The sequence below is a fragment of the Mustela erminea genome, chromosome 20 (assembly GCF_009829155.1).
Source record: "Mustela erminea isolate mMusErm1 chromosome 20, mMusErm1.Pri, whole genome shotgun sequence".
Lineage (NCBI taxonomy): Eukaryota > Metazoa > Chordata > Mammalia > Carnivora > Mustelidae > Mustela > Mustela erminea.
Window position 1 is genome coordinate 6,472,067 of NC_045633.1, and position 13,635 is coordinate 6,485,701.

Below are 13,635 nucleotides of genomic sequence, written 5' to 3' on the forward strand. Positions count from 1 at the left end.
TAAATTTGCCCCTTCTTAACCGAGATGAAAATGGCATCCTCTGAAAATTTCACTGCTTCTCTGTGGCATGCTCTCCTCTGGCCTTTTTCATTTCTAAACATAGCTTTGGAACATAAATCTTTATTTGGGGTCCTCTTTAGTGAAGACCAAGGTAAAGAAGAGGTCACTTATAATTTGTTTCAGGGTATGTCTTAGCTTAACAAACCACTTATTTTTTTTACTATACTAAAGCATAATCGGTGAATCTGTAATTTAGCATTATTTCTATGTACTGTGCTGGAGGTATTGCTGACCTTGACTGTATAACACTTCTGGTTTTTATCCTCTACTTTCCTCGTGAGGCTTTTTTAAAAGGCCTCTTAGCCATGTAAAGTTTTTCTCTTTCTAGACTATACCTTATTTCTGTGATTTTCCCCTATAATATTCCAACTACTAGCTAAACAAACAGAATGGTATTAAGGAAAGAGTGCTTCTTCTCTCACTTTAAATGTTTGTTGGAATTATATTCATGGCTTCTGTTTTTAAGGTAGAAGTTAGAGCAAAGGAGTGCTATTAGGCAAGAGATTTTACTTCTAAGTTTCTTAATCTCAGAAATGATTAGTGATATGTGCCTGGAAACAGAAATGTAACCGCTTAGGTATAAGTCTTTGTAATTCATTCTCTAAACCCTGAGTTTTTGTAATTCATTCTCTAAATACGGAGTTTGTACTCTGCTTTTTATTAATCCTTAAAATATTTGACATAGGTATAAGAACAGCACTCTTGGAATCAGATGATCATACATGTCCGACCTGCCATCAGAATGATGTCTCTCCTGATGCTTTAATTGCCAATAAATTCTTAAGACAGGTAACTATTTTCATATCCCTTTTCTGAAAAATTTTTAAGAATTTTTGATTGTTTAAACTGTACTTGAGTAAATACAGCCTTACATTTTCCTGCATTTTTCTGTTTGGTATCTGTAGGCTGTTAATAACTTCAAAAATGAAACTGGTTATACGAAAAGACTACGAAAACAGTTACCTCCACCACCAACCACCGTACCACCGCAGAGACCACTCATCCAGCGGAACCTACAGCCTCTGATGAGATCTCCAATATCAAGACAACAGGATCCTCTTATGATTCCAGTGACATCTTCATCAACTCACCCAGCTCCTTCTTTGTCTTCATTAACTTCTAACCCGTCTTCCTTGGCCCCTCCTGTGCCTGGAAATTCATCTTCTACCCCAGCTCCTGTACCTGATATAACTGCAACGGTGTCCATATCAGTCCACTCAGAAAAATCAGATGGACCTTTCCGGTAAGTCTGTGTGCAGCTCTTGTGATTTAGAAACAAGTGAGATCAGTAGTACAGTTTTTTTATTGTATATTGCTCTAGCAGTTGTAGTGGCCTGTAGTATGTATCATCCTTGTGAATCACTGTGCTCAGTAAGGTGGGGGACTCAAAAAAGTAACCCTCTTCTAAAGGTTTCCTTGTAACAGATGACCTACTCTTATTGGAGGAACAGGCAAATGAAGGAGATTCACTCGGTAAATGATTAAGCATCCCAAGGTGAAGGACTATACAGGTTGCCAACAACCCTTATTAAATGTCGAATCATAAAGAGATTTCACTTGTGGTCATAATGGTGGTATTAGAAAGAGTCGATTTGAGCAGAACTAAGCACAGTTTGGATCGGTAGAGGGGATAAACCACTGGTGGCGGTAGAATTGTTTTGGAGCAAAATTAGGTAGAAGACCAATGAAAACTCACTTAAATCCTACCACTTCAGACACAAAAAGGACCTTTGTAGTCTGATGGCTTTTATAAATTCTTAAAGAAGCAACCAACTTTAAAAAAAAAAAAAAAGATATCAGGGGTCTGTACAGACCTACTGAAGTAAAAATCTTGAGGATTGGGTCCTTGACATGTACATGGAAGACTTCTCACTGATTTTCTGTGATTAACGGTGGGAATGAGTCTCAGGGTTCATTGGCTTTTCTAGACCACCCCTTTGATTCACTAGTGGAGCTGGAAGTAGAATTTACTCTTAATCCTGTCTCTTTAGGTCCCACACTTTGACTTTCTGTTTGGGGTTTTTTTTAAGCTTTTATTATTCTTAAAACCATACCGGTTTCTATCATAGCTATCATAGATGAGACTGCTTATGGAGATTTCCTTTTTTTTTTTTTTTTTTTTTAAAGATTTTATTTATTTGACAGACAGAGATCACAATTAGGCAGAGAGGCAGGCAAAGAGAGAGGAAGGGAAGCAGGCCCCCTGCTGAGCAGAGAGCCTGATGCGGGGCTCCATCCCAGCACCCTGGGATCCCGACCTGAGCCGAAGGCAGAGGCTTTAACCCACTGAGCCACCCAGGCGCCCCTGGAGATTTCCATTTTTTTACTTACCACTCTGTGTTCACGGAACTCTGTAAAGGTCCAGTCCTCTCACTTTCCTCAAAAGCTTTCATCAGCTTTGATTTAACTCACCTTAATGCAGGTGGTGGGCAAACAGACTTAGTAATATGTAATTTTTGGCTCTTAATCCTCCATTTCTGATGACTTTTTAATGCATTGTAAACTACATTGTTTTCTAGGGACTCTGATAGTAAAATACTGCCAGCTGCAGCCCTTGCACCCGAGCACTCAAAGGGGGCCTCTTCAATTGCAATTAGTGCTCTTATGGAGGAAAAGGTAAGTTTGACTGGCTTTTAAATTTGGAGATTTGTCTTAATGTTGTTCTTCTGGGTCCGTTGTTGGGTCTTTTTTTAACTGTTTCTTTCTATTCATGTTTTTTTCCTACAGGGTTACCAGGTGCCTGTACTTGGAACCCCGTCTTTGCTTGGACAGTCACTATTGCATGGACAGTTGATCCCCACAACTGGTAAGTAAAATTCTGGTTTGAATATTTTTTTCTTTCAAAACAGTTGTAACTTAACCTGCGGTTTCATATTTACCTATTGTTTTTGTTTCCAAGGTCCAGTAAGAATAAATACTGCCCGTCCGGGTGGTGGTCGACCAGGTTGGGAACAGTAAGTATATGTTTAAAAATCTCCAGATGATTGCTTTTGAACTAGGTAATGGGAATTAGAGTCTAGCGTGTTGCTAATATTTTTTATTGTAAACTCCTCTTTTGTATGCCATATTAACATAGTTTTTATGTAAAGTGTCACAAATTCAAGATTAGGTAAACTATTTTCTAAAAGAATGAGTAATTCTCCTTTAAAATGGTAAAACATAAAATCTTATCAATTCTTGTTACTTTCATGTCTTACCAAATGGTGATCTTGACAGGATCTCAGTTAATGAATAGATAAGAAGTAATTGAAAGTATTTCTTTTGAAAGAATATTTTAAATAGTAAATCACTGTTGTGCTAATAGATTAAACTTTTTCCTAGTCTTAATACGGATTTTTGAAATTTGATTTGAGTGAACACATAGTAAGGCTACCAAACACAGAATTTCTCATTTTGAATGGTCTGTGTTCGTGAAATTTTATTGCATATTAAAATCTGTAGGATTTTTTTTTTTTTTAAGATTTTATTTATTTATTTGAGAGAGAGACAGTGAAAGAGAGCATGAGAGGGGAGAAAGTCAGAGGGAGAAGCAGACTCTCCAAGGAGCAGGGAGCCTGATGTAGGACTCGATCCCAGGACTCTGGGATCATGACCTGAGCTGAAGGCAGTCGCTTAACCAACTGAGCCACCCAGGCACCCAAATCTGTAGGATTTTGATCTTCGTATTTGATGATGGTCTGTGGCATTAAAAATTAGTATGTTTATTTATGAATGGTCTTTATATAATCATTTCTGTTTCTAAAATCTATATAAACAGACTGATATATTTATATGTAAACTGGCTTATAATCTAAAAGTTTGATCTATTTGTTTGAAAGGTAAGTTAGATTTTTCATTTTCAAAAGTATGCTAAGTGAGAGACTTAGCAGATTGTGTCAGAAGGAATACAGAATTTGGAGACAAGTAGGCTTGGGTTGGAATCCCAGCCCCTGCACTTAACAGCTACATGACCTTGGGCCATGCCATTTTACTCCTCAGTTGTGCAGTGTGCAGCAGATAAAAGGGCTCTATTTCTCTTCTGTAACAAGTTCACAGTCACTTGTAGAATGCTAAATGGAATACCATATTGTGAAAAATACTGTACATTGACATTTAATTATTGTCACAATAGTTAATCAAAAAAAATAATTTAAGTAAATGTAATACTTGCCCATATCTCCTCTATGTGGAACAAATTTCAGAATGAGGATCAGGGAGAGGAGAAAGTTTTTAAAATATGTGTCTTAAAGTCTACACATTAAGAGATCATGTGTTATACTCAAGGCCATTTTGTCTTTCCACACAGTTCCAATAAGCTTGGATATCTGGTTTCTCCACCGCAGCAAATTAGAAGGGGGGAGAGAAGCTGCTACAGGTAGGCTTGTTAAACATCTTGAAAAACTGTAATCTGATGACCTGCTCAAAAATATAACACAAAGAAATAAAAGCCACAGCAGTGGCAGGGGAGGGAAGTCATTTGGTTTATGCTTATCTCACTTAAGTCCTCAGGAGTTGCCCTTGAGGCCTAGAGAAGAATAGATTATATTTAGTCTTTTAAATGATGGTTTTAGGCTACATCTTTAATACTCCTTCCCAGTGACTATTTTCTCCCAGTACACAGCAGAGTATTAGCTTACATTTACTCTTCTGAGGGTAGAAGGGAGTCATTAAGGCCCAGACAATATTAACATGAAAGTTAACTAGTTCACCTCCCAAGCGTGAAGAAGACTTGCATTTATTTCTCTTCTAGACTCCATTGTTTGAATCTTCTCCCACCTTCTCTTTTCTAAAAGAAAGGACAAAGAGATTGTTCAGGGCTCTTTCCCGGGACAGACTAAAGCAATGTTATTCTGTGGAAGTAAGCCCTAGGTCTTAATATCTAGGTCACACCCGCCACCAGGGTAAAGGGCCTCTAAATTAACTCTATAACAAGAATATATTAAGGGTATCTTTAGTGCTCTGTTGAGAATTGCTAAGTAATAACTTTGTTACTAGATCACTTGTTAATGGAAGATAATATTTACTAATTCAGACTCTGAAAAGAGGCTTAAAATCTGAACCCCTGCTGCTGCTGTTATTTATAATTTTTAAAAACCTTTAACTTGACGGAAAGAAGCCCACCTTTTAAAGAAGCCACTATTTCCTCAATGAGGGACAATTCAGAAACATTGGCTCGCACTGTTATTTTCACCCAATCCTTAGAAATAAAACATTGAGATTCTAGTTGTTAATTACAAATGTCACGAGTCATACTTATGTTCTTGAGGATGAAAGGTAGAGCATAGGGAATGTAATCAATGGTATTGTGATGGTGTGTTATAGTGAGAGATAGTAGGTTACACTGTTAGCCTCACATAAGGTGTAGACTTAATGAATCACTGTGTTGCACACCTGAAACTAAAGAAACCTAGTGTGTCAACTCTACTTCCAGTTTTTAAAAAACGTAACCAGTTAATACAAAGTACTTTAAATCCAAAAACAAAACAAAAAAAACACGAAACCATTTAAAACTGTGTTTCTAAAGACATTTTAATGACATCGAGAAACATTCATGGTATATATAATGTCAGGTGAAATACAAAATTATAAATATCAAAGGTATTTTTGAAGTACTACATAGAAGGATCCTTTCCACAGTTCCTATCTCAAAGGATTATAGGAAGTGGTTTTTCTTCATTGAAAGTTTTGGTCTGAAGGGTATTCTGGGATGGTCTAGGTCAGAGAGGCATTAACCTTGTCCGTTCCTTGAAATGACAGATTAGGAAGTCACAAAAGATCATTGTGGAGTGATAATGAATGTGAACTTCATAAGAGAACTTCTAAATATAGTGTCTCTGTCCATAGGGAGACGGCCCTGTAAACTTGTATCATCTGGGTCCCCAAGTGGCCTTAAAAATTATGTTTTCATATAAATAAGTTCCTATGCTTATTTTGAATAGTTGTTTCTGCCCCATCATTTGTAAGTTTGAAGGTAATTATGGACAGAAAAGACAGGCTTACTTGTCCATCTCAGGTGATTTTAGTTTGAAGGAATAATATCTTGGAATTTGTTTCTCCAGAAGTATAAACCGCGGACGACACCACAGCGAAAGATCACAGAGAACTCAAGGCCCGTCGCTACCAGCAACTCCAGTTTTTGTGCCTGTGCCACCCCCTCCTCTGTATCCGCCCCCTCCCCATACACTTCCTCTCCCTCCAGGGGTGCCTCCTCCACAGTTCTCTCCTCAGTTTCCTCCCGGCCAGCCGCCACCTGCTGGCTATAGTGTCCCTCCTCCAGGCTTTCCTCCAGCTCCGGCCAATTTATCGACAACTTGGGTATCGTCAGGAGTGCAGACAGCTCACTCAAATACCATCCCAACAACACAAGCACCCCCGTTGTCCAGGGAAGAATTCTATAGAGAGCAACGACGGCTAAAAGAAGAGTGAGTGTTTTAATTTGAAATTCTCATACACTTTCATTTTCTGATGTAACATTAAACCAGGTATCTTTGGAAACATTTTCTAGTGTTTCCAGTTAGTGTAAGAAAAATCACCTACAAATTAAACCAAAGCCATACAAGCAACTTCCTCAGGGATTCTTAGTTATTTATAGTTTTAAAATGGAAAACTAATGGCAATTTCATTCATTTCATTCATGATCTAATTACATTTGTCTTGTTAGTTTTCTTAAATGGTTTTTGTTAACTTTCACTCTTTAACTTTATTTTACTAGGGAAAAGAAAAAGTCCAAGCTAGATGAGTTTACAAATGATTTTGCTAAGGAATTGATGGAATACAAAAAGATTCAAAAGGAGCGTAGGCGCTCATTTTCCAGGTTAGTGTTTTGCAAGCCTTCACAACAGAATTACAAATGGGACTTTGAATATCCAGGGATTAGCTATGGATATAAATAGCATTGCACTTATGGAATTTTTCTGATTCGGTCTAGGTTTATAGAAATGGACATGTAGCTTATTTCCCAATATCTGTTTATTGAAATGTCTCAATGTAAATTCTATTGTGTAGAACTAGCAGTTATGGGGATTAAATTGCCCTTGTCCCTCAAAGTTATTCGTAGCATGAAATAATTGGGAAATGTTTGTGGAAGGAAAGAGAGAAATAGCCGAAGGATATTTCTGAGGACCCTTTTACCTGAGGCGACAGCTTCTTGCTGGAACATTAACCTGTGTAATTAATGAAGTAGTGGTAGAATACGAATTGATTTGCCGATAGAAAAACTGAATTATAAAAATTCCCTGGAAGTTTGTTTTTAAAAGACTTATTTTTTAAGCTTACATTTGAAATGTGGTTCCTTTCAAAGCTAGACTACTGGCCAACATAGGACAAAGAAAGTACTCCTACTTAAATAATCAGATAGGAAGTAAAATTTAAACTTAATTGGCATTTTGTTTAATGTTAAGTTAATTGGCTCATATAACTCACGGTACATTAATGCGCTTCACTCTCTAATTGTCAAGATTTCACTTTTGTTTTGTAACAAGTGATTGCTCAGATCTTCGTGTACTTTATTCCATTCCAGTAGAGGTCACTGTGCCTCTTTAATCATCTAAGATGAAATTTGATATAAAGAAAGATGGAACCGTGAGGATAGCATGCTAGAATCTGAGTCTGTATTTTATTTTGTATATATTTCTCAACTATCAACTATTGTTTTGTTTTTGTTTTTAGGTCTAAATCTCCCTATAGTGGTTCATCATACTCAAGAAGTTCATATACTTACTCTAAGTCAAGATCTGGTTCAACACGTTCACGTTCTTATTCGCGATCATTTAGCCGCTCACACTCTCGTTCCTATTCACGATCACCTCCATACCCCAGAAGAGGCAGAGGCAAGAGCCGAAATTACCGTTCACGGTCTAGATCTCATGGATATCATCGATCTAGATCAAGGTCACCCCCATATAGACGATATCATTCACGGTCAAGATCTCCTCAAGCCTTTAGGGGACAGTCTCCCAATAAACGTAATGTGCCTCAAGGAGAAACAGAACGTGAATATTTTAATAGATACAGAGAAGTTCCGCCACCTTATGACATGAAAGCTTATTATGGGAGGAGTGTTGACTTTAGAGACCCATTTGAAAAAGAGCGTTACCGAGAATGGGAGAGAAAATACAGAGAGTGGTATGAAAAGTATTATAAAATAGGTTATGCTACTGGAGCACAGCCTAGACCATCAGCAAATAGAGAGAACTTTTCTCCAGAGAGGTTTTTGCCTCTTAATATCAGGAATTCTCCCTTCACAAGAGGCCGCAGGGAAGATTATGCTGGTGGACAAAGTCATAGAAGTCGAAATTTAGGTGGCAACTATCCAGAAAAGCTTTCAACAAGAGACAGTCACAATCAGAAGGACAACACAAAGTCAAAAGAGAAAGAGAGTGAAAATGCTCCGGGAGATGGTAAAGGAAACAAACATAAGAAACATAGGAAAAGAAGAAAGGGGGAGGAAAGTGAAGGCTTTCTAAACCCTGAGTTATTAGAAACTTCTAGAAAATCGAGAGAACCCACAACTGGTGAAGAAAATAAAACAGACTCATTGTTTGTTCTCCCAAGTCGGGATGATGCTACACCTGTTAGAGATGAACCAATGGATGCCGAATCTATCACTTTTAAATCGGTGTCTGAAAAAGACAAGAGGGAGAAAGACAAACCAAAAGCAAAAGGTGATAAGACCAAACGAAAAAATGATGGTTCCACTGTGTCAAAAAAGGAAAATGTTGCAAAACCTGCTAAGGGACCTCAAGAAAAACTAGACGGAGAGCGTGAAAAATCTCCTCGATCTGAACCTCCGCTTAAAAAAGCCAAAGAGGAGACTCCAAAGACTGACAATGCTAAATCATCATCTTCCTCCCAAAAAGACGAAAAGATCATTGGTACCCCCAGGAAAGCTCACTCTAAGTCAGCAAAAGAACACCAAGAGACAAAACCAGTCAAAGAGGAAAAAGCAAAGAAGGATTACTCCAAAGATGTCAAATCAGAAAAGCTCACTAATAAGGAAGAAAAGGCCAAGAAGCCTAGTGAAAAAAGTAAGCCACCTGACAGCAAGGGAGAAAAAAGAAAAAGAAAAACTGAAGAAAAGGGTGCAGATAAAGATTTTGAATCCTCTTCAACGAAAATCTCTAAACTAGAAGTAACTGAAATAGTGAAACCATCACCAAAGCGTAAAATGGAACCTGATCTTGAAAAGATGGATAGGACCCCTGAGAAAGACAAAATTTCATCATCAACTGCCCCAGCCAAAAAAATTAAGCTCAACAGAGAAACTGGTAAGAAAATTGGAAGTACAGAAAATGTATCTAATACAAAAGAACCCTCTGAAAAATTGGAGTCAACATCTAGCAAAGTTAAACAAGAAAAAGTCAAAGGAAAGGTCAGACGAAAAGTAGCTGGAGCCGAGGGATCCAGCTCAACGCTTGTGGATTATACCAGGTAACTGATTATGGGTGATTGCGTGTGGATGCTTGTTTTGGGAAAGAATTTAATTTTATCAATGCTTGTACTTCTAAAGTGTAATATGTTAATTAAGAAGGGGTTAGGCTGGTTAATTTCTATCTTTAAAGAAAGGAGTTGAAGGTGGTTAAGTTTTGTGGATGAGCCACCTTTTTTTTTTTTTACACAGTCCTACATTTAAGTCATTTAATCTTTTATCAGAATAAGGGCATTGGCTTTTGAGCATTAAAAGGACATTTATGGTTAAGATAGCCTTTTTACACTTAGTAGTGTTCAGTAGTAGGTAAATTCTTAATTAAATTCATCACAGATTAACAGCATTTTAATTTTTTTGTTTTAGTACGAGCTCAACTGGAGGCAGTCCTGTGCGGAAATCTGAAGAGAAAACAGATACAAAACGAACTGTCATTAAAACTATGGAAGAATATAATAATGACAATACAGCTCCTGCTGAAGATGTTATTATTATGATTCAGGTTCCTCAGTCCAAATGGGATAAAGATGACTTTGAATCTGAAGAAGAAGATGTTAAGACCACCCAGCCTGTGTCAAGTGTAGGAAAACCTGCCAGTGTTATTAAAAATGTCAGCACTAAACCGTTAAATACAGTCAAGTATACTGAAAAAGAAAGTGAGTCATCAGAGAAAATTCAGAAACTCACCAAGGAAGTGAGCCATGAACTTATACAGCATGAGATCAAAAGTTCAAAAAACTCTGCATCCAGTGAAAAGGGGAAGACCAAAGATCGAGATCATTCAGTGTTGGAGAAGGAAAACCCTGAGAAGAGGAAGAACAGCGCTCAGCCAGAAAAAGATAGTAACGTGGACCGTCTGAATGAACAAGGAAATTTTAAAAGTCTGTCTCAATCTTCCAAAGAGACAAGAACTTCAGATAAGCATGATTCCGTTCGAGGTTCTTCAACTAAAGACTTTACCCCCAACAGAGACAAAAAAACCGACTATGACAACAGAGAATACTCAAGTTCCAAACGTAGAGAGGAAAGAAATGAATTAACAAGAAGGAAAGACTCTCCTTCTCGAAGTAAAGATTCCGCATCTGGACAGAAAACTAAGCCAAGGGAGGAGAGAGATTTGCCCAAAAAAGGAACAGGAGATTCCAAAAAGAGCAATTCCAGTCCTTCAAGAGAGAAAAAACCTCATGATCACAAAGCCACTTATGATACAAAACGCCCAAGTGAAGAGACAAAACCTGTAGATAAAAATCCTTGTAAAGATCGTGAGAAGCACACATTAGAAGCAAGGAACAATAAAGAGTCAAGTGGCAATAAATTACCGTATGTGCTTAACCCACCAGACCCACAGACTGAAAAAGAGCAAGTTCCTGGGCAGACTGACAAGAATGCGGTGAAGCCGAAACCGCAGTTAAGTCACTCCTCCCGACTTTCCTCCGACTTAACTAGAGAGACTGATGAAGCTGCTTTTGAACCAGACTATAATGAAAGTGACAGTGAAAGCAATGTGTCTGTGAAAGAGGAGGAAACTTCGGGAAAAGTTTCTAAAGAAGTAAAAGAGAAAATCGTGGAGAAAGCAAAAGACAGCCTCGACCCGGCAGCAGGCGGCCAGATAGGCACAGCCAGGAGCCAGAGCCAAAGCAGCCCTAGTGTTAGTCCAAGTCGAAGTCATAGCCCTTCTGGAAGCCAGACCCGAAGCCACAGCAGTAGTGCCAGCTCTGCAGAGAGTCAGGACAGCAAGAAGAAGAAGAAGAAAAAGGAAAAGAAAAAGCACAAGAAGCACAAAAAACACAAGAAACATAAGAAGCATGCGGGCACTGAAGTAGAATTGGAAAAAAGCCAAAAACACAAACACAAGAAAAAGAAGTCCAAGAAGAGCAAAGATAAAGAAAAGGAGAAGGAGAAAGATGACCAAAAAGTGAAATCTGTCCCTGTATAAAAGGACAGATTTTAAAAATTGACTTAATTACTAAGTCATCTGTATTAAATTTTGTTATAATGTAAAGAGATTCAAGCCTTGTAAATAATGATATGGAAGACCCTGTGCTGCACTTAAAATATTGCTGCTTGATTATTTGATTTTTACATCAGAGCTTTATAACACGAACTTTTGTACAGAATTGTGAGTTGTGACCATGTAACATGAGAGGTTTTGCTAGGGCCTATTATTTTTAACCACCATTAATTAGTTGGGGTGGAGTTTACTGTACTGTGAAATTTTCACATTTGAATTTTTTTAATTGCCTGGCAAAAGCTGGTATCAGTTCTAAAATATCAGCAGAATGATTTGCTGAATTCATTACAACCCCGTTATGTCACTTTTTGATTACAATAAAAGTTTTCAGTAAACTTTTCAAATGTCGAATATTTGTGGGTTTTTTTGAAGGAAGTGTGTCATGTCTCTTCCCCCTTCCATTTCCTCATTTAAAATAGCCTTTGAGCCTATAGTATATGTTGCACCAAATAAACAAAATTGGGAAGTAAACATGGTAGATGAACTTCATCAGTGGGCTGGTGGTAGGTGGCCAGAAATAAGAAATCAGGATTAGTTGGAGAATTGGTTGGAAAAAATCAAGGGTCATAAATATATATAGTAATTCGAAGTTTGGACTTCAATTTTAGCAATGAGGAATTGTGGTTTATGGTTCTGTCTTCTTGAAACCCTGATAAATGAGTGTTAAATTCCTTGATAAAGTGCCAGCTAAAACAAACAGCCTTGAGCATCTGGTCAGCCGCATTGACAAGAGCAAGCAGCAGCAGGTCTAGGAGCACTAGGTTCGACTGATGGGCTCCTCTGTGGCTGGGGTTCAGAAGTTATTGTAGGCATTGGAAAGCTATTGGAAGGGTTTGGGGAGTTAGGGTAAGAATGGTATCTCAGAAACAGCTGTATAAACAGCGATCAAGATGACAGCAGCTGGGAGGAGGGAAAGAGACCAGGTCCAGTCTGAGGGTGGTCCTAGGTACCCCTGAACTGTTAGTGGGAGAGGAAGGGGTCTACATTAGCAACTTGCCTCTACGAACCTCTGTGTCCATGCCTTGTCAGGATTTCCAGACTATGCCTGTATTCTGAGTGTGTTTTTAATGCAACTTTTAATATTTAAAAGAAATGATTTAAAGCGATGAATGTGGGTATCATAAATGTTGGCCTCATGAAAGCCATCCAGGACCGAGTTAAGTTTATTATATGTTTGTCAAAATAAGTGTATTAAAGTAAGTTAAATGAAACCAACTTTCCTTTAGAGGGCTCTGTCACTGGGGATGAAGGCGTCCGTTGTTCCCCCTCGCGGCCCCACCACACCCCACCCCACACAACACAGGACTACTTCTACTCTGAGGTACTCCAGCTAGGCTACCCTCTTCATTCGTACTAATCAGGACGCCACATTTAGATTGTATCTCCCACATTCACTGAGGATTTTAGCACCCAGGACTCTGTAGCATTAACTTCATCAGGTGAAGTCAGTTTCCTTACCTAGGTAGGCTCCTGGCCTCTATAATCTTAATCTCAACGGACTTCACTTTAACAGCAGTCCACTCCTATGACAGTTTTCCAGAGCTCATCATCTGTGGCCATTTGGCTCTTAAGTTTAAAATCAATCTTTCATCTACAGCCTGGTCTTCCAGCCCCATCCTCTACTGGCCTTACTTAGGCCTGAGGTTTTAACTCCTCCCTTACTCTTCCTACTGCCTTTTCCTTTCCGTGATTGCCTGAACCCCATCATTCCCACCACACAACACCTCAGACCTGCTCCCCCTTCTCTGTCTTCCTGAAGCGTAACTCCCAAACCTCAATAAGGGGGCTGAATGGGCTGCTTAGTGAAATTAAAGGCTTGAAAGAAATTGTAAGAAGTAACGGCCACGCACTGTGCTAGGTGCTTGTATTTATTTGATCCTCAAAAACTCTGGTTTTTGATATCTGATACTACTTTGAGCAGGAAATCCCACTGCCTATAAAGGTTCAGTCCAGCCTTGGGTGTCTGTCTAGTCCACCTCACCCCTGCCACGTAGAGAGGAGTGGGACATAACAGGTTAAGACTCACTCACTCTTGCTGGACCCCAGAAATGCCGTGTTCTATCTACATGTTTTCTACACTTGGCTGTTTTTGTCTGTCTGCCTCCCCTGCCTGTCTCAGTTTCCTACCCACTGTTCAAGAATTAGCTTGCCTTTTTTTTTT

The 13,635-nt window shown here is 38.6% G+C and overlaps 1 protein-coding gene across 2 annotated transcripts in view; it reads left to right on the forward strand.

Moving 5' to 3' along the window:
- RBBP6 (RB binding protein 6, ubiquitin ligase) overlaps window positions 1–11,822 on the forward strand; it is a 31,495-nt gene extending 19,673 nt beyond the window's left edge. The window contains exons 9-18 of one of the 2 annotated variants that reach the window (XM_032326882.1): window positions 746–849; window positions 966–1,303; window positions 2,580–2,676; window positions 2,788–2,866; window positions 2,960–3,014; window positions 4,346–4,414; window positions 6,099–6,461; window positions 6,752–6,853; window positions 7,708–9,468; window positions 9,830–11,822. In XM_032326882.1, coding sequence (XP_032182773.1) covers window positions 746–849; window positions 966–1,303; window positions 2,580–2,676; window positions 2,788–2,866; window positions 2,960–3,014; window positions 4,346–4,414; window positions 6,099–6,461; window positions 6,752–6,853; window positions 7,708–9,468; window positions 9,830–11,399 — 4,538 coding nt within the window. In that variant the 3' untranslated portion in view covers window positions 11,400–11,822. The remainder of the gene's footprint in view (window positions 1–745; window positions 850–965; window positions 1,304–2,579; window positions 2,677–2,787; window positions 2,867–2,959; window positions 3,015–4,345; window positions 4,415–6,098; window positions 6,462–6,751; window positions 6,854–7,707; window positions 9,469–9,829) is intronic. The other variant, XM_032326883.1, reaches the window with a different exon arrangement.
- Window positions 11,823–13,635: the final 1,813 nt, after the last annotated feature.